The 18,425-nt window shown below is 40.1% G+C and overlaps 2 protein-coding genes across 6 annotated transcripts in view; both read left to right on the top strand.

The window, feature by feature from the left end:
- sv2a (synaptic vesicle glycoprotein 2A) overlaps positions 1 to 15,660 on the top strand; it is a 47,954-nt gene extending 32,294 nt beyond the window's left edge. For 2 of the 4 annotated variants that reach the window (XM_032519228.1, XM_032519229.1), the window contains exons 5-13: positions 52 to 185; positions 1,609 to 1,698; positions 3,019 to 3,126; positions 5,428 to 5,516; positions 6,486 to 6,650; positions 6,973 to 7,106; positions 9,917 to 10,123; positions 11,023 to 11,182; positions 11,765 to 11,948. In XM_032519228.1, coding sequence (XP_032375119.1) covers positions 52 to 185; positions 1,609 to 1,698; positions 3,019 to 3,126; positions 5,428 to 5,516; positions 6,486 to 6,650; positions 6,973 to 7,106; positions 9,917 to 10,123; positions 11,023 to 11,182; positions 11,765 to 11,948 — 1,271 coding nt within the window. Of the gene's footprint in view, positions 1 to 51; positions 186 to 1,608; positions 1,699 to 3,018; positions 3,127 to 5,427; positions 5,517 to 6,485; positions 6,651 to 6,972; positions 7,107 to 9,916; positions 10,124 to 11,022; positions 11,183 to 11,764 lie in introns of all 4 variants that reach the window. The other 2 variants (XR_004332497.1, XM_032519227.1) reach the window with 2 other exon arrangements.
- A 45-nt stretch (positions 15,661 to 15,705) lies between these two features.
- bola1 (bolA family member 1) lies at positions 15,706 to 18,122 on the top strand. 2 transcript variants are annotated; one of them, XM_032519233.1, is made up of 3 exons: positions 15,706 to 15,836; positions 17,103 to 17,609; positions 17,643 to 18,122. In XM_032519233.1, the coding sequence occupies exon 2, from the start codon at positions 17,126 to 17,128 to the stop codon at positions 17,576 to 17,578; it is 453 nt and encodes a 150-aa protein (XP_032375124.1). In that variant the 5' UTR covers positions 15,706 to 15,836; positions 17,103 to 17,125; the 3' UTR covers positions 17,579 to 17,609; positions 17,643 to 18,122. The 2 variants fall into 2 exon arrangements, with proteins under 2 accessions (XP_032375124.1, XP_032375123.1); XM_032519232.1 differs by having other exon boundaries at positions 17,103 to 18,122.
- The last annotated feature ends 303 nt before the right edge of the window (positions 18,123 to 18,425 follow it).

The following is an 18,425-nucleotide window of genomic DNA, read 5'->3' as shown; positions in this document are numbered from 1 at the left end:
TCTCTCTCTCTCTCTCTCTCTTTCTCTCTCTTTCTCTCTCCTCTCATTTAGGATGGAGTTTCCAAATGGGCTCAGCCTACCAATTCCACAGCTGGCGTGTCTTTGTGTTGGTGTGTGCCTTACCCTCTGTGGCAGCCATCTCTGCCCTCACCACCATGCCCGAGAGCCCCCGCTTCTACCTGGAGGTCAGCCTGTCAGCTCGCGCCACACAGACCTTGTTGAAATATTATTTGAATACATTTTGACTCCTTGAATGCATAAACAGCCTATAAACAGAAGGCATCAGTGCTCTTGCACAGTGGAAGATGCTGTTCTGCAGACAAAGTGCTGCTTACACACTTTTCCAGAACATTTTGAATGAAGGAATAAATAAATAAATACTAATGTGCATGTTTACATCCTGGAGCAGGCTCAACTGCAAGATACCGTCAGATACATAAAATACTGCTGAAGGTTTATATTCACAGTCAGCATATTTTGAATATTGACACTAAAAGATAAACCCAAGAGTTTTAAGATGATTCATGTAAGCATGTAGATTTTATTTAAATGTTTGATCACATTAAGGAATGTAGTATACAGTATGTGGATGTGTGGTGTCCTGGTGATTTTTGTGGTCCATTATCTACAGTAGCTCTGTTTATGTGCTTTTAGCTATTGTAACCACAGCAAATGATATATTGTTATAATGCTGGTTTATACCGACACTCTTACTTCAGTAGTCATTTACACACTTGTTCCTTCATGATTTTTCATTTGGTGTAACTTTGATGTTTCAAGAACCCTGTTACACACCCACCCACACATCCTTTGATACATCAGAAGGCATCAGTAAATAATTTTAGTAAATGAAGTTACAGAGAGAACACTGAAAAAAATGATAAGTGAAAGGTCATAAAATACTACATTCTCTGTTTAATTTGTTCTTGATTTGGTCTAGCTTTTGATCATTGCTTTAAGTATCAGAGCATAATTGGGCAAATCTGTGCATAAGAACTGAATGAGTAACAGTCACCTTTCCCTCAGCCACTAAGCTAACTGGCTGCTGGTCTTTCAATCAGCTCATCTAACTCTCCATAAGAAAGGGAATAAGCATATTTTCTAAAATGTCAAACTAGTTCTTCAAGAACTTGCGCCATATGTACCAGTGAAACTATAGCTTTTACATGTAAAGCCAAATTAGCTCAATTAAATCAATGTGTTTATCAAAATAGGGCAAAGCTGTGTCAACAATTTCACATCTTAATGTTGACCTCTTGAAAAAATCAATGTATGGTTACATTTTCCCTAATTGGTTATTTGAATGTTGATTTTTCAACAAATGTAACATTTAAGGAATCAAAGTTTTGTGGTGTCACATCCGTTTGTCCCTCACATCAAAGCGTCTTACAATTGAGTAATGATTAATACAAAACATCATTAAGTCTTTCACCAAATCCCTTACCAGAATAAATCTGGCTTTACAAACTATAGCAAACTGTAAAAACAATATAAAAATATTGTGCATGATTTAAGGTTTCTTCACCCCCTGTTGCTGCAGTTTAAATTTCCAGGAGGTACTAGGGTAAAACATAACATTTAAATCTGCTTTTTGTTTCTCTCCTCCAGAATGGGAAACATGACGAGGCGTGGATGATTCTGAAGCAGGTCCACGACACCAACATGAGGGCCAAGGGTTACCCAGAGAGGGTCTTCTCTGTAAGTCACACTCAATAATCTTATGCTTTACACTTATGTCTGTATGCAGGGGTATTGTCATCACACAATGCATATGCGTGTCTGTCTGCAAGCTGATGCACTTCAGCAGGTTTTGAGCGCTGTGCTGCATAACTTTGCATATTAATTAAGTTAAGACAGATTTTCTTTAAACTACTGTAATCTCTTAATGGTTTAAGCCACACAGTTCATATTAAGACTTAAATGGAATATGGGATCAAAAATAATGTAAAACCTAAAAAATTAATCATAACTGGCCATGTTTAAAGTATCAAAATGAGACATAACAGGTGCCACTCATTATATGATAATAAAGTAATGGGAGAGCTCATTTGCAAACTGTTGTGAATCTGCTGCACATATTTGCTTTGATTCAGGCATATCTTTGAAATAATATTGATGAATAAACAAATGGAAATTATATACATTCTACTAAGCGTTTGTGGTATTTCAAAGCAGAGGTTTACTAATTTAACAGTGGTAATAGACGGAACAAACAGTTCATTTATGTTTGTTCATCTGAAATCACATTCAGGGCCCTATCTTGCACCCGGCGCAGCGCCGCACGGTGCAAAAGCCAGACGCAAGTATCTTTGGTAATTTAAGACTGACACAGTTGTCAATTTCCTGTCCAGCGCCCACGTCCTTTTAGTAGCAAATGCACCTGCGCCCATCTTTTAGCACATGGGCGTGCTGGTCTTACAGGGAGGTGTGTTCAGGTGAATTCTTGAAGCAGCGGAAAGTGATTGCATTCCAACAAAAACAATAGTCAATAGCGCAGCGTTTCATTGTTATTTTAACAGCACATTAGTAAAATGTGCCTAAGCTTATGCACAGTTACATACACAGGGAAGCACAGCAGCACACAAACATGCAAAAGATTGCAAATAAAAATATGTCCGCCATCATAATAGCAATGCACCAAGGTACAAACGTGCCTGACTTTTAAAGGGAATGGGAGATGATACTCTGATTGGTTTATTGCATGTTACGCACCTATGATTAATGAAGACACTACAACCCTTTTGAAACATACGCCTGGCGCACGGAACCTTTTATCTGCCGTCAAACTAGCAAAAGAGGATTTGGACACACCCTAAACGCACCTGCGCCTTGCCCTTCACGCGGTGCGCTCAGTGTACATACAAGCATGTGTTGTTTTCTGTTTTTTCAAGGACTTGTGTGCATAGTTTGGACATGAATAAATATTATAAAACCTTTCAAATTAATGCATCTGCAAAGTACTTTGAAGAGGAACACATTTAAAAATCATTACACACAACCATGTGCTGTTGTTTCCAGGTGACCACCATCAAAACAGTGAAGCAGATGGATGACCTGGTGAACTTGGGCGACGGTGCTGCCTGGCATCAGAAATGGAAGATAAAGCTCTCAACACTTTTCCATCAGGTGATTCCTTGGGTCCTGAGCGATACACTTGCCATGACATACATTAGTTGCGTCAGACACCCAGATTGCGGTTCCTCGCGGTCAGGTCACGGCAGGTAACTGCCCGAGACCCCCCCCCCAGTAAAATTGTCGTAAAACAGCAATATATTTATTATAGTGTTTAGGTATGAAAAATATTTTATTATTTTACTATTCTTATTTATTCTACCCCTAAATAACTTACAATACAGAAGGCCCCCAAAGCACTTAAAGGGGAACTATGCCGTTTTTTAGCTCAATTTACCTTAAGTGAACAGCTTTGGAGTCATTGGAATGGTTGCATGACTTTTTCTGCCTGTGAGTGGAAAAAACATCCTTGCGCATGGAAGTTGCCGGCCTCAGACTTGATAGTAGGCTCGTTCGAGATGAGCCAGGTCTGCGCAGAATCGATCACCGGCGATCGGCGCCCGTTGCATGCCGGTTAGATTTATGTCCGACTTGATCCCGACTTGCTCTGACGTCATGCACACGTGGGCAACGGAAATCTCACGAGAGCAAGGCGGCCGCAGTTCTGAGACGCAGGCGGCGCAGTTGCTTTTCACCAACTGCAAGAGCCAGGCGGACCAAGGCGGACCTAGAGCATGCTGGGAAACGCCGGCTTCTCAGCTGATTTAACACCTAATTGGTTAACAACATGATGACGTTTTATATAAACTTTTTATTGTTTTTGAATCGGAGGGATTTTAATTGCTAATTGTTTGATTTAAAGGCTTATTCTGTACAGAACACATGTTGTGGCTGATAGAGACTTCCTGTCCAGCCTGAAGGAGCTGGAATCGGCTGGAAACTGTCCGACTTTACCGCAGCTTTTTGTCCCCGCCCCCCGCTGCTGCCGCCTGCTCTCGTCCACTTTACAGGCGAGGCGCAGTTCATCTCGAACGAGCCTAGTGTCACTAAATGATATCAAGTCTCGCAATGTCACAAATTGCTTCACGGCACTGCACACATACGCACATTCAGGAACCGGCTAACAAGGTAGCGATGGAGTTTTTCACTCTATGGTCATGGCTGGGCCGGCAAAAAGAATCAGAAATTTAGAAAAGCATTGTTGGAGGAACAGAGAAAGAGGAAACAGCAGACTGTCCGAGCGAGGAGTCAGACACAAGTAAACATAGGAGCTGCCAAACATCTTTTCCAAAGCTGTAGGGGGAGCTCTATAGAAACTGCACAGCGCCCCTTTAAATTCAACTCAACTGTCAGAACTCAGATGGAGTTTTGAAAGGCTCAGTAAAGGCTTTATTTACATTTTAATTCCTTTTGTCTTTGTGGACAGTGTTTTTAGTGACAGGATGTGTTTGTAGGCTCGTTCGAGATGAGCCAGGTCTGCGCAGAATCGATCACCGGCGATCGGCGCCCGTTGCATGCCGGTTAGATTTATGTCCGACTTGATCCCGACTTGCTCTGACGTCATGCACACGTGGGCAACGGAAAATCACGAGAGCAAGGCGGCCGCAGTTCTGAGACGCAGGCGGCGCAGTTGCTTTTCACCGAACTGCAAGAGCCAGGCGGACCAGGCGGACCCAGAGCATGCTGGGAAACGCCGGCTTCTCAGCTGATTTAAAACCTGATTGGTTTACACATGATGACGTTTTATATAAACTTTTTATTGTTTTCAATCGGAGCGTTTTAATTGTATTTGTCTGATTTAAAGACTTATTCTGTCCAGAACACATGTTGTGTGACTGATAGTTAAGTTTAGAAGTCAGAGAGACTAAATCCGTTCAGATCACGGATCATCTCCAGTGTGTTGTTCATTAAAATCAGCAACAGGTCGCATGTAGAGCACTTTGCCAGTACTTGTCATAACAAAACAACTGGAGACTGTGTACCAGCTGGTATGAGGGTCTGATTAATTTATTAAATCGGAATCGCACCACAGTGTTTTCATCACTTCCTGTCCGCCTGAAGGAGCTGGAATCGGCTGGAAACTGTCCGACTTTACCGCAGCTTTTTGTCCCCGCCCCCCGCTGCTGCCGCCTGCTCTCGTCCACTTTACAGGCGAGGCGCAGTTCATCTCGAACGAGCCTTGTCTCTCAGCAGGTCCTGCTGAGGCTGGATCTGTTTGTGTGCTTTATGTCTGGAAAGGGATTCTGGGACATGGTGTTTATTTTATTGTAGCTGATGGAAAGAAACTTGTTTTTTTAGAGATGTCTGGTGTACGTTTACTTTGAATCTACTACTCAACTACTGTATATATTTATTATTTTCCCTCTGTGTATCCACTGCATCTCCATGTCCGTATCCATGTGTGTGTTCCTTCAGGTGTGGAGTAATTTCCTGACCATTTTCTCCCCTGAGTACCGCCGCACCACCTACATGATGATGGCTGTGTGGTTCTCTATGTCCTTCAGGTAAAATGAGGTTATAGAACTGTGCACTGGGTCTTATTTATTATTTTTTATATATTTTTTTTTATTGAGTCCATTTGTATGCTGATGGCTAGTGTTGTTCACAGCAGCATTGTGTTGTTGTTTGTTGGCTTAACAGCTCGCTGTCAGGTAGCTGTGGGCGATCTGAATGCAGAGGAAGAGCTCATTTGTCCAACATTATCTCCTGCCCAAATTACAAGTCCAGGCTGCTCATGTCAGGTTCATATTTCCAGATGTGTAGTGATTAGTCTGGACAGTGTTTTTCATTTTTTGTTTATAAAACATGAAATAGCAATACAAAGAATAACTAAAAAAACAATGATGGCAGTGAAAGAATACTACATTTTATATCAATATGGTTGTATGTCTCTTTGTAGGTCAGAAGAAAATAGGGAAACTACAGAGAAGCAGCAGAATACAAGCGTTAGACGCTTACAGTGGGGGAGATCCTCTACTTGAGTAAAAGTAGAAATAGAACATTGTAAAAGCTCATGTGACAACCGCTCAGAGCCGATACATTTACAAGATATACAGCAACAGGTACATTAGTACTCACAGATTTATGTTTCCTTTTGACAGAGCCAGGCAAGCTCCTTCTGCCTGTTTCCAGTCTTGAGGCTAAGCTAAAACTTTGCTGGATATACAGTTGTTCCATACTAAAGGACAGGCAGGAGAGTGGTAGCAATCTGCTAGCTCTCAGCCAGAGAGCGAACACCCTTATTTCCCAAAATGTAAAAGTAAATATGTAAATGTACGGTAACTTTCCATCACTGAAAAGTCCAAGGGTGCCAACAGGCAAACTATGTTACAAATACATTATATTTGTGTCCCTTGAATATTCTTTCAAGAAAAAAGGCATCATCTTTTCCCTGTTAGCTTGTTACTGTAGGTTTGTCTTTTTTGTGACAATGGCACTCTCACTTTCTCTCTCTCCTCCTTTCCCTCGTCCAGCTACTACGGTCTAACAGTGTGGTTCCCCGACATGATCAAGTACCTGCAAAAGCAGGAGTACCACTCGCGCACCAAGTTTTTCGCCAAGGAGAAAGTAGAACATGTCACCTTTAACTTCACCCTGGAAAACCAAGTCCATCGCCAGGGAGAGTACTTCAATGACAAGTGAGTGAGTTGCATCTCCTCCTTAGTGGTGGCCTGTCAAATGAGGGCAAACTCATTCTAAATTAGGTCACATTAAGGTCAGGTGCCTTTTATTACAAGTTTTTCTTTTATTATATTCCATCTCCAATAATTGGTGGATACAATAACTCACAAAGTGTTAATACTTTGTGGGGGATGCCAGCAAACCAGATTAAATTATGAATAAGGCTTTGATCTCTTTGCATCTTAGCCTTCTTCTGTCTCCCTCCACTTCCATGTTCCATCTCTTCAATGTCTCTCTGCCTCCATTTATTTACTCCATATTCCCTGTGTGTTATTTCAGGTTTATGAACCTGAAAATGAGATCTATGGTGTTTGAGGACTCGCTGTTTGAGGAGTGTTACTTTGAGGACATCACCTCCAGCAACACCTTTTTCAAGAACTGCACCTTTATCGCCACCCTCTTCTACAATACAGGTAGAAAACACACACACACAAACACACACACACACACACACACACACACACACACACACACACACCAGATTCCAAACAAATTATAATAATATAATAAATGTAAATGTGCTGTATTTATATAGCGCTTTTCCAGTCTTAACAACTGCTCAAAGCGCTTTTACATCTATAGAACATTCACACAGGCCGGGGCTGCCGTACAAGGTGCCACCTGCTCATCAGATAAACATTCAGACACATTCACACTCCGATGAGCAGCACCAGGGGCAACTCGGGGTTCAGTGTCTTGCCCAAGGACACTTCGACAATGACTGCAGGGGCGGGGATCGAACCACCAACCTGCCGATTGGCAGGCAACCGCTCTCCCACTGAGCCACAGCCACCCCAATTATAACATTGAAACTGCATACTACAGCTTAAGCAACAACGAATTGCAACTAAATTTATTTATTTATCTAACAATGGAGACACAAATGTGTTAATGGCTGTAAAACATCAACGTTCTACTTTAAATAATTGTCCACAAGGGAAATTTTTTCACAAAAACTTGAATACAAAATGTTATTTAAAGTAGTGTCTGTGATGCACAAAAGAGTGAAAGAGGTGCTGTATGGACGTAGAAAAAGAAGGGCTGCTTGTCTTGGCCCCCCCCCCCCTAGCCACCAAGGGTCATCACAATATTTTCAAAAAGTATTAGGTCGTAACATTGTGCTTTTGAAAAAAAACTAAATATTCTACAACTTACATCTATGGCTTGAAAAATTAAAAAGTGAATGTGGTGGAAGCTGTGCAGTGAACCTCCACCCTGCCACTGCTAACAAACGATCTTGTCTTTCCCCCCTCCCTCTGTCCGTATTCTCTCTATGCTGTTAGAGAGAATATCTGTACTTTAAAGCTATCGGGACACTCACTCTTTTGTGTTTGCTGTTTACAAATGCAATCTTTCTAAGGGATTGTGTGAGTTCATTGTTATGTAGTGGAAGATGGTGTCAATTTTACGACAATCTTCATTTATCACACCTGCCTGGTAAGAGTTACCAGTGTTTTAGCTTTACAATTTATTAGCAAAACAATAGCCCTAGACATCTTTTTGCATCTCATAATACTCTGTTTCAGTGGACGCAGTATTTTTCCTTCTCCTGATGTTGAAAAGAACAGCAAAATAAGCCCCAACTGTTAAAATTGCTCAATTACTTTCCTTTTCCCTCTCCTCTGACTAACTGGCACTACACCGAATGCAGCATTGCAGAGCAATGTCTCCTAGCAACCCGGACTGAACCCTCCATTATTTCAGCTTTAAAATTGCCGAGCTCTCTCCATGATTTATTTTTCTCCAACAGATGTTACACGTAGAAAGCAGAGAACTGTGTCTTTGTACATTTTAGAAAAAAGACACAGGTTTCAGCATCTTTATCCAAATATGCAAACATTTACATGCAATAGATAGATCAGCCAGACCTTCCGCTCGCTTTGTTAGTTGTTTGCAGTCTTAAAACATGTCGAGCAATCACTCACAGCTGCTATCAGCGGCAGCCAGGAGTTCCTCATTAGAATGGGAATTAGAAACTTGTTTCCTTACTAATAATTAATCTCTTTTTTGGCTTCCTGTTCAGAACTTGAGGCTGTTTGATAATTGCCATTGTGTATCTTATAATTATCAGAATGCAGCATGATGGGAATAAACCACATGACGAATGTAGTTGGACTATACAGTTGTGACATGTTAGTCCCTATGTACTCAGCTACACGCTAAATGGGCTATTCTTCACAATGTATTAACTTACAGTGCTATTGCTATAAGATCAGTAATTGATAAGATGTCCATTCGTATTCACCTACTGCCATGGAGTGACTCTTGGCAGATTCTTTTTAGCATTGATTCCACACTGAACAATATTTTAATATGATACAATACCTGTGGAGTTGCAAGAAATTGGTTGAGACATTGTAGATGCATTAGCCCAAATGATCACATTTCAAAAGTGACAATTTGTGAGTTATTTGTGTCAGGTCAATCATGTCAAGTCAGTTTGATTTACTGTATAGCACAGAATCACAAGTATGTCTAAGAGGCTCTGTCCATGGTGCTGATTTAACCCTAAACTATATTGCCTCCATACTATATTACTATAGTAATATACTGTAGCTATATAGCCTGATGCTGTTTTTCCAGAGCATAAGAAAGGATTCAAGCTTTGTTCGACAGGTGAATTGTAGCTGTATGTCCATAGTTTGAATAGTAGCCGCTGTCAGGCCTGCCACTGTTTTACATGCCACCATTTTAGACAACACATCCTCTTGCCTAAACAACATTAGAAGTCCATTTCCAAAGAATCCCAAAACAACGTGTACAGCCGTTCTACATTATTTTGCTGTCCCACAGTGGTGGTTTAATCATGTGACCGTTCTATTAAACATCAGGGATTGGCTTAAATTGAGTCACGTAAAACTACTAAATGAGGACATAATGAGACGGATGTCATTGCGTCACAGACTAAGGTCCGTGAAACTTGGGTTTACTTCAGGTGCCCGTTATGGGAAAAGAAAAAAAGGAAATATATTGTTTGAAAATGAAGTATATGTACTTTTTTGTACTGAATCAACTTAATCTTAGCAATCACTTAAACATAACATCACACAGTTTGTATTAATTATTTATAATTTGTAGTGCACTTACACTTTGAATAAGCATTCATCATAAGGAAAAGCATTATCACTGAACAACAGCACAAGATTTCTGTCACCTATTGTGTGTTCACAAAAAAGGGAAAGTGTGCAAAATAATACCTGCCCGACCCCCCCTTTCTCGCCAGATCTCTTCAAGTATAGGTTGGTCAACTGTAAGCTCATCAACAGCACTTTCCTACACAACAAAGAAGGCTGCCTGCTGAGTGACGTCAGTGATGAGAACAACGCATACATGGTCTACTTTGTCAGTTTCCTGGGCACTTTGGCTGTGTTGCCGGGCAACATTGTCTCCGCGCTGCTCATGGACAAGATCGGACGGCTGAGGATGCTAGGTAATATGAGCGCAGGGCTACATTGCTCAGCACCAGTTGCATGGAAAGAAAAGTTGAATGGGAGTTAAGTTTGTACATCAGTGGTAAACGGTGAGTTAAAAGATGTTCTGAAACACCCTCCTCTACCTTACAAACCCTGGTCTGTGTGTTCAAAGCATTTCTCTTATTTGTTGCAATATAGCTGCTAATTTGCTGCTGGTAGAAGACTTGTACTGTATCACTCTGTAGAATTGCAGATAAGTTGATAAAAAAAAAACAGGCAGATTAAGCTACCAATTCCCTGATAAATACAGTTAAAGTAAGATAGTTAAGTGGGTGCTGCTGTGACCTCACATTAGGAATGGATGAGTTTGGATGTTTCCCAGCTAATGACCTGGTATCCTCCAAATAGCCATGTATGACACTATTCTTTTTCACACATTTTACACAGGTATAAATCAGAGTGCCTCTTTGTTTTTCTTAAGGAGCTCTGTGGTGGACCCTGATTGTGTCTCTCAGGGTATATGATGGGTTTGATGTTCTGAAGCACAGTCTGAAAAATTCCAGATTTTCTCTTCTGACACAAGGTCGGCCCACTTAAAAAGTGCAGAGTAATAAGTTCCACATAGAGGCTGATGCTGTAGATGGTGTTACTGTAATCTAGGACTGAGAGAAAAGGATCTGGAAAACAGGCCAACTCCACAGGATTGAAGTCCCAAAAAAGATGTGTCTACATAATGTGAGAGCGATGGGATCATGTGTATTACACTTTTTCCAGCATGCACTGTCTGGTCTAATTACATTACAGTTCAAAAGTACAGGCTAATAATACTTTTCTGTTTATACGTGCAGGAATTCCTTCTTTTTTATACATCATTGCTTCTCTCCACCTTTCCTTGTCTCTCTTTTTCTACCTCCAGCTGGCTCCAGTGTGATCTCTTGCGTCAGTTGTTTCTTCCTGTCCTTTGGCAACAGCGAGTCAGCCATGATTGCTCTGCTCTGCCTGTTCGGGGGAATCAGCATCGCTTCCTGGAATGCTCTGGATGTGCTGACTGTCGAGCTCTACCCTTCTGACAAGAGGTAGGAAATTTAGGAATGAAATCTCCTTGATACAGTGAAGACACGGTCAGTGGGGCTGAATGACGTGTCAAATGATGTCATAAGAGTTGCCCTACAATGATTGGTTGGCCTACGGGGATGGATGACATTGTGGGGTGAAATCATTGATGATGCATGCGATGCAAAACACTTAGCTGTCTTATTGCCACCCAATGGCTTTAGTAGGACTTGCTCTTAATGTTTTAGAAATAGCAGAGTGTGTAAATCCTACTTAGATTTATTCATTAAAATGCAACCTAATATAAGAAAAGATATGAGTATTTGTGGATAACATAATTCAAAAATGTTACCAAAGCAAGAACATGTATCTTTTGGGCAACCCATCTGTATTTATTGTGTGAATAGCTTTTACATTTTTCATTTTACATAATGTAGCTCCATCTTGTGGTTACAAAGAGTCCCTACAGCTTTTAAAATAAATTGGAAACGTAGATTAATTTCTGAGACTGTATTTGAGATACAAAGTCAAAGATGAATGTTCTGTTGCTCTATAATTCCACAGACTGACTCGGTTCTCTTCATCTGCCCCCTCCCTTTTCTCAGAACCACAGCATTTGGCTTCCTCAACGCCCTCTGTAAATTAGCGGCTGTTTTAGGCATAAGCATCTTCACCTCCTTTGTTGGTATCACCAAGGCTGTGCCCATCCTCTTTGCCTCGGGGGCCCTGGCGGTGGGCAGTTTTCTGGCCCTCAAACTACCAGAGACGCGAGGTCAGGTGCTGCAATAGTGTGGCGCCAACAACTCTCCGGGGGGCAGAAGAGTTTTCACCACACTGTGAAAGAACAGCTCAAGAGCCCTCCTAATCCTTCCCTCTAACCCCTCTCTCAAAACCATAGAGTAAAGTTTCTGCACATAACACAGCAAGAAGAGCGACACAGATCTGGTGTAAATATTTTGGATTGGAGATTAAGGTAATAGTGGAGCTGGGCCAAACTATTAGAGCACTCAAATAAACATTGAGCTGAGACAAATTGCTAATGATTGCTCAGAATTGTTGCCAAAACGTAATGCAAACATAATATATTAACATGTTCAGTGAGAGCATGACATTTTATTCGTCTCGGATAAAATAGTACGTTTAGTTTCAGCCCCAAATACAAGTACCGTACATTCACCTGGGGTTGGAGGTCAGGATGGGGGTTCTTGATAATGAGCCATGTAAATAGACTCATAGAAATGACCACTAGCCATTGTTACAGAGTTCTCTCTAGTCACCTCCATTCTTCTCAGCAAATTCAACTCACCTGTCAAGTCCTGCATTCTTTGCCATGGTTGGACATAGAATCAAAAATGTGACATTTAATGCCTTGATTTGAAGCATTTTTGACCATGCGTGGTAAAACCAAGACACAGCTCTCTTGGTTTTCTCTTAAACAAAGACCTGTCCTCATTCTTTGTCTCTTGGGGTTTTGTGTTGGTGTACAGGTTAACTGCCATTTATAGATTATAGAACATTCCAGGTTTGCTTTTGTTACTAGAATGTGACAAGGAGATCAATTGAGCCCCTACTCCCTTTAAAACATTGTTTCTGATCACCTTCGTGAGATCATGAGATCTTTCGAATCAGTTAGCCTAATGCTTATGTTTCCCATGTCAAGTGAACATTGTGTGCTGTCATGATTTCTTCACAAAGATGAAGTTGAAGTGTACATTTAAAGCACAACCATTTGCTAGTGTGAATTTCCCCAACATTTTCTTGAGTTGATGAAAATGTTCAGAATCTCACACTCAATCACCGTTTTTCAATCATACTGGATATCCCTTTGTAAGAAATGCCTTCTTAGTACCTCTCCTCCCAGACTTACAGTATGTTTGTCTCTTACAATATATGTTTTGGAGGGTATTATGCATGTCACAAAGTATGTATGTCAATTTATAAAAATTGAGAGTACAACATGTAAAAACAGCGATTTGGACAAGTTGCACTTACTCATCGGTTAGTCTGGCTTAAGTCCCCGTAATGCTTTGGCATTTCCTTACCACAACAGACAGCACCATACTTTTATTCTGCCGTTGGTAGCAGTGACACCACGACAGTTGATGAACTCCTTAGAGCACTTTCCACAGGATGTTTTAAATGAAAATATTGCTTTATTACCTTAAATCATATACACATGTGGAGGAAAAGTAGGTAATTACAAAGGAGAAAAAATGGTTACACAAAAAAGCTACTTCTAGTTTTGATGGTTTTAGTGCAGGTGTGTAAGAAATGACCGACTTTAATCTATTTGTTTGTGTGAACTGAATGTTTATATTAATGTGAGTGTGCTTCTTAGTGCAATATTGAACCTCTGTGCAATGTTGAGATTTTATTTTGTTTTGTCTATATTTATATATTTTACCATTTCATGTTTGGCAAACATCCTGGTTGGTGAAAGTTTGTGGGGTAGCTATCTTATACGATAAGTGAACATGGTGTAAAAAAGAAAGCAGTGTATGGCAAAGTTGTTCTATTTAAAATTGTACTAATTTGTGATGTCCTTGGGTCACATAACATGTTGAACAATGAGGAATAATTTCAGTTCAAAGAATTATTCTGCCAATGAAGGTATGGATTTCAAGTGCACTGGGACCTTGTGTTTACTAGTGCTTTATTATACAAATGTAGCTAAACATAACCTGAGATTCACCATAGAGAACTCACTGCCAAGGGCTGATTGTCATATATCCCACATTATAACAGCACAGTGTTGGCGAAAATTAACGCCACATTCCCCTCATCTAGAAAAGCAACAGTGATATGTTCACAATTGCATGGTTGAGGAAAAACAATCATGAAAATGTCAGATTAACAAAAACATTTTTGTCCAAACTGCCATTTTGTAGGATAGCAGCCATACGTAGACTCAAAGACAGTTAATAATAAAATAAAATAAATAGACAACCCATTGCACTAAACGTACACTGTCATACATGCACAATTGTGAAGGCCTTGATTTCTTCAAGACACAATCGGACGCAGTCTTGCTGGTGATTTTAATGAAGAACAAGGTGAGCGTTAAGCAAGAGCACAAAGACCAAAACCTACCAAATGACAAGATTATGAACACGAGTGCAGTTGTGAACATAAGTGCTTTGAGCTTTGATGACCTGCCCTTACATTTCACTTCCTCTTTCTCAAAATGATAACCACCTAATCATCCAAATTTGACATCTGACCCATTATCTATAAGTGTGCCATGAGTACCACCTCTCATTAATTATTGCCAAATATTTTGTACGGCCTGAGTTTACACATCACACTACCAATTGTCTGTTATAGATATGAATATATGTAAATAAAAGTACTTATAATGTAACTAATAAGATAGCTCTTCAAACATTTGACCCCTGGAGATATACTATATTGCAGTCAGTCTTTGTAGGTTTTCAACCATCTAACACGTAATATGTAAAACCAAAACAAATGGATTTATTATAGTAATGAAGATTTATCCCAACTCATCTAAGAACCTGTCTGCCTGAGTCAAGGTGCACTTGTTTTCAAACTGCAAGAATTGATGGCTTCCAAAGCCAAAATAGTCAGAAAACAAAATTCCATCATATTCCCTCATAAAAGCACATTGACAGTATATAAACACACATAAACTGTACAAATATAAAAGCTAGTCAGGAGTTCTATTCTCTGTATGTTGTCCTGTATCAACCATGAAATTTAAGAAGATGTCAAGATAACTGTTGTATTTGTTCAACATGGAATGCTGTTAAAGCGCTGTCCTGTCTCGGTGACTCAGTTCAGGCTCGGTCCACGATAAAATATCTCTTGTAGATACATATCTTAGCTTATGGTACAGGGTTTTTTTGTATAATTAACTTGTTGCCTGCGCAACAGTCAATTGTGAGTGCAAAAAGTTAAAGCAATAAGTGTTTGGGTATTTGTCTCTTATTCTCTTCTTTGAAGCTATTGGGAATTGGAGCACATACTATATGCTGGCCTTGACCACTAAAATGCTGAGTGTTGGCTTAATAATGAAACCGCTAACATTCATGTGTACTCTACAACAACCCTCTTGAGGCTTTTGTCAACAAGATTGCATTGCCATTAATTAAATGTAACAAAGAATTTATCACCTTTGTCATTGTACTGTGCTGTAGAAACTAGTTGATTGTAAGTATAGAAACTGTTTGTGGAACCATAAATATATTAAAAAAAAAAAAAAAAGTTATAAAAAAAATGTAAATGAACAATGCTGTCTTTGATTTTGTGTATTTTGTAAATGACAATGAAATACAAGTAATTACATCAATGTTAAATACCGGTTATGAATCATAGTTAGCCTAAATGTGACGACATCAGTTCTGTTAAACGGTGTGTGAGATCTTTTCTTATATTTTCTCATTGTTGATTTTTCTTTGGGTTTGCGCTATGCAGTGCAACTGACCCTTTGGAATCACAATGGATAACAAAGAACCACGAAATAAACAAAGTATGAAAAGTCGATCTTTGTCATTTATTTTTCTATACATGTTGTTTTGCGTTATGACAGACACTAGAAATGGGTAGCATAATGCAGATAACAGCGACGTTCAAAGCGTTAAAAAAACTACACAACCCAGGTTGTTCAGCACTTCCGGTTAGTGTTGCGTTTAAGGTACCAGGGACGCAACTTGCAAGGTGAGTAGCGTTAGTTAACAAAATTGACTATACACCTTAGCTTATTGACTAGGTGAAGTGTATTAAAAAACACATACCGATGCATTATCTTTAAATGGGTCTGTTCGGCGTAGAGACTCCCTAAATCTCCGTTTTCTTACGTGATATTTGTAATGAGAGCTAACGGCGAATGCTAGCAAACAAGCAGTGAATTAGCTCAAGTTTAGCTTGAAGGTTTAGCTACGCTAACTAGCTAGCTATTAGCAAAACTGGCGCTGTAAAAGCATTACTACCCTTAATAAAAGTGGCGTCACCACTACAGTTGCTGGTAACTAGCGTTACATTTATTCTGTTATTCATTTGAGTGGCTAACACAGGCTTTCAGTTTATCTGACGCCAGGCTTTCACTGGAACTGCCATGCCCTGTCATGTTATGTTGTGTTGAGTTTTTAATGCTTGCCGAGAATTGCATCCAAATTGCGGGCAGTAACCATCCTTTCTGCCAAATAATGCATGCTGCCCCTTTAACACTTATCCCTGCCGAAATTTACCTAACGGGCGGCAAGGAAATGCTCCTGAGTCTAATAAAACAGTGATGACTCCAAACGTTCAAGAAGTATTGACTTACCTCAGAGGCTTCTTTATGTGCACATGAAACGTTACAATCTAATCCAATTCAATCAAACAGCTCTGCCATGAATTCTGCGTTTTATTTTACATCGTTTAGTTTTTGATGACATTGTCTCAATCATATGTTTACCATTGAGGTTTTAGTTAAAGGTGGAGTTGTCTTGGTCAATTTAGTAGTGTTACAATTGAACTGGTCCAATGTAGGGCCACCTTGACACAGATCATTTCGTGATCAACCTAAGTTCTACCACTTAGCAGCAGTCAGATGAGGCTTTACAATGCAGAATAAGGATGGATAGAAAGCCTTTTTTCATACTGGCCAGTAGTCTAATGTAATAAAGCTTATGACTATTAAGATGAATATATTCTTTATTATCATTATTTCCTTAGATGTTAGACATGTTTGTGATAATGGGCATTTGTACATTAAGTGATGTACATTTAGGGATCCACTGATCCAGCTTTTTCTTTCCCGAATCCGTTTCCAATACTAAAACTGAGGGTATCTTCCAATGACATGTACCAACTCGATACTAGTGTAGTGTGTTAGTACACCTCAAAGCTTGTTAATAAATCAAAATGCATACCAGAACATGAATAACTTTCCGGTGATTAAATAGCACGTCACCTGTATTTATACCCATCTGGCTTTCATAGGTGGTCTCCTGCCACAACCTCTGATGCTGCCTGCTGTCTTCCGCTGTGTTCGGCCCATCTCTACCAGTCTTGCCTTAAGCCGGTCTCTGTCCCACTTCAGACCACACATGGACCCAGACCCAAGCCGGCCCATTGAGAGGTCTATCAGATCCAAACTGGCCGACACGCTCAAGCCGGACCACTTAGAGGTCCACAATGAAAGCCACATGCACGCTGTGCCCCCTGGCTCTGAATCCCATTTCCGCGTCCTGGTTGTCAGCTCTCAGTTTGAGGGTCTGCCATTGATAAAGCGCCACCGTCTGGTTAATGAGGCTTTGAAGGAGGAGTTGAGTAGCTGCGTTCATGCACTATCTATCCAGGCAAAGACTCCTGAGCAGTGGAGAAGTAACCCCTCCCTGGCTAAGAGTCCGCCTTGCATGGGAGGCTCGAGGGGAGATCACACAGTGGAGGAGAAACTGAAGGCCGGGCGGGAGTAAAGGGTTGGACTATGAAGCTGTCGGTTGGAACTGTGAAGAAGGCAGGTGAATGATGTAGAAGAGGTGTAAAAATCATTGTCGTTAATGTAATGGCAGTCAGGATTCTGTTGTAGATTTCAATACAAAAATGGGTTCCTGTGGTTATTCTATCATAATAAAACATACATTGTGAACATTAAATCAACCGTGTGTTTTAGAGCTACATTTTGTGCAATTGAACAAATGTTATAATAGCCTGTCACAAAACAGGTGGTTTGTGGTCGTAGGTATATTTTGCACTAGTGTGGAATTAATACAATACTGAGCAAAAACTGCAATTCAATAGGCTATTGTGAGGACCTTCCATAACCATACTGTAGCTCATAATTCTTAGTATCCATGATTTCAGATTGGTAGATTAAATAATAGAACTGTATTGTCAGAAAAAGCTCAAATTGCCTGAAAAATGGGATTTACAAGACGTTAAGAGTGAATGGTCACTCCTGCGTTTCTGTAAGTGAGTCAAAATAACTGTATTCTTAGAATTTAAAAAAAACTAAAAACATTTCTGCGATTGACGATTGAAAGTCTTAATAACCCGGCAGGATATTTATTAAAAATGAACTATTTACACAACTTGATAATGGAAAATGTGTGAGTGGCAGGGGTCATGCTTGAATCCAGTTATAGTGGTCTTACCATCAATAAGATGATGAAATGAACCTGTGAACTGTATCTGACTAAAACAATGACGCTGTGTCATTACGTTCATGACATTAAGAGACCGGTCCGGGGTCCCTCACCTTCTTTTAAAGGGTAGGTTTACAATTGTCTATGTCTCGCCTTGTATGCCTTTTACAAACCTGCC

This window comes from Etheostoma spectabile, chromosome 6 (assembly GCF_008692095.1).
Source record: "Etheostoma spectabile isolate EspeVRDwgs_2016 chromosome 6, UIUC_Espe_1.0, whole genome shotgun sequence".
Lineage (NCBI taxonomy): Eukaryota > Metazoa > Chordata > Actinopteri > Perciformes > Percidae > Etheostoma > Etheostoma spectabile.
The sequence above is the reverse complement of the archived record's forward strand: the minus strand, read 5'-3'. Positions and strand labels throughout refer to the sequence as shown.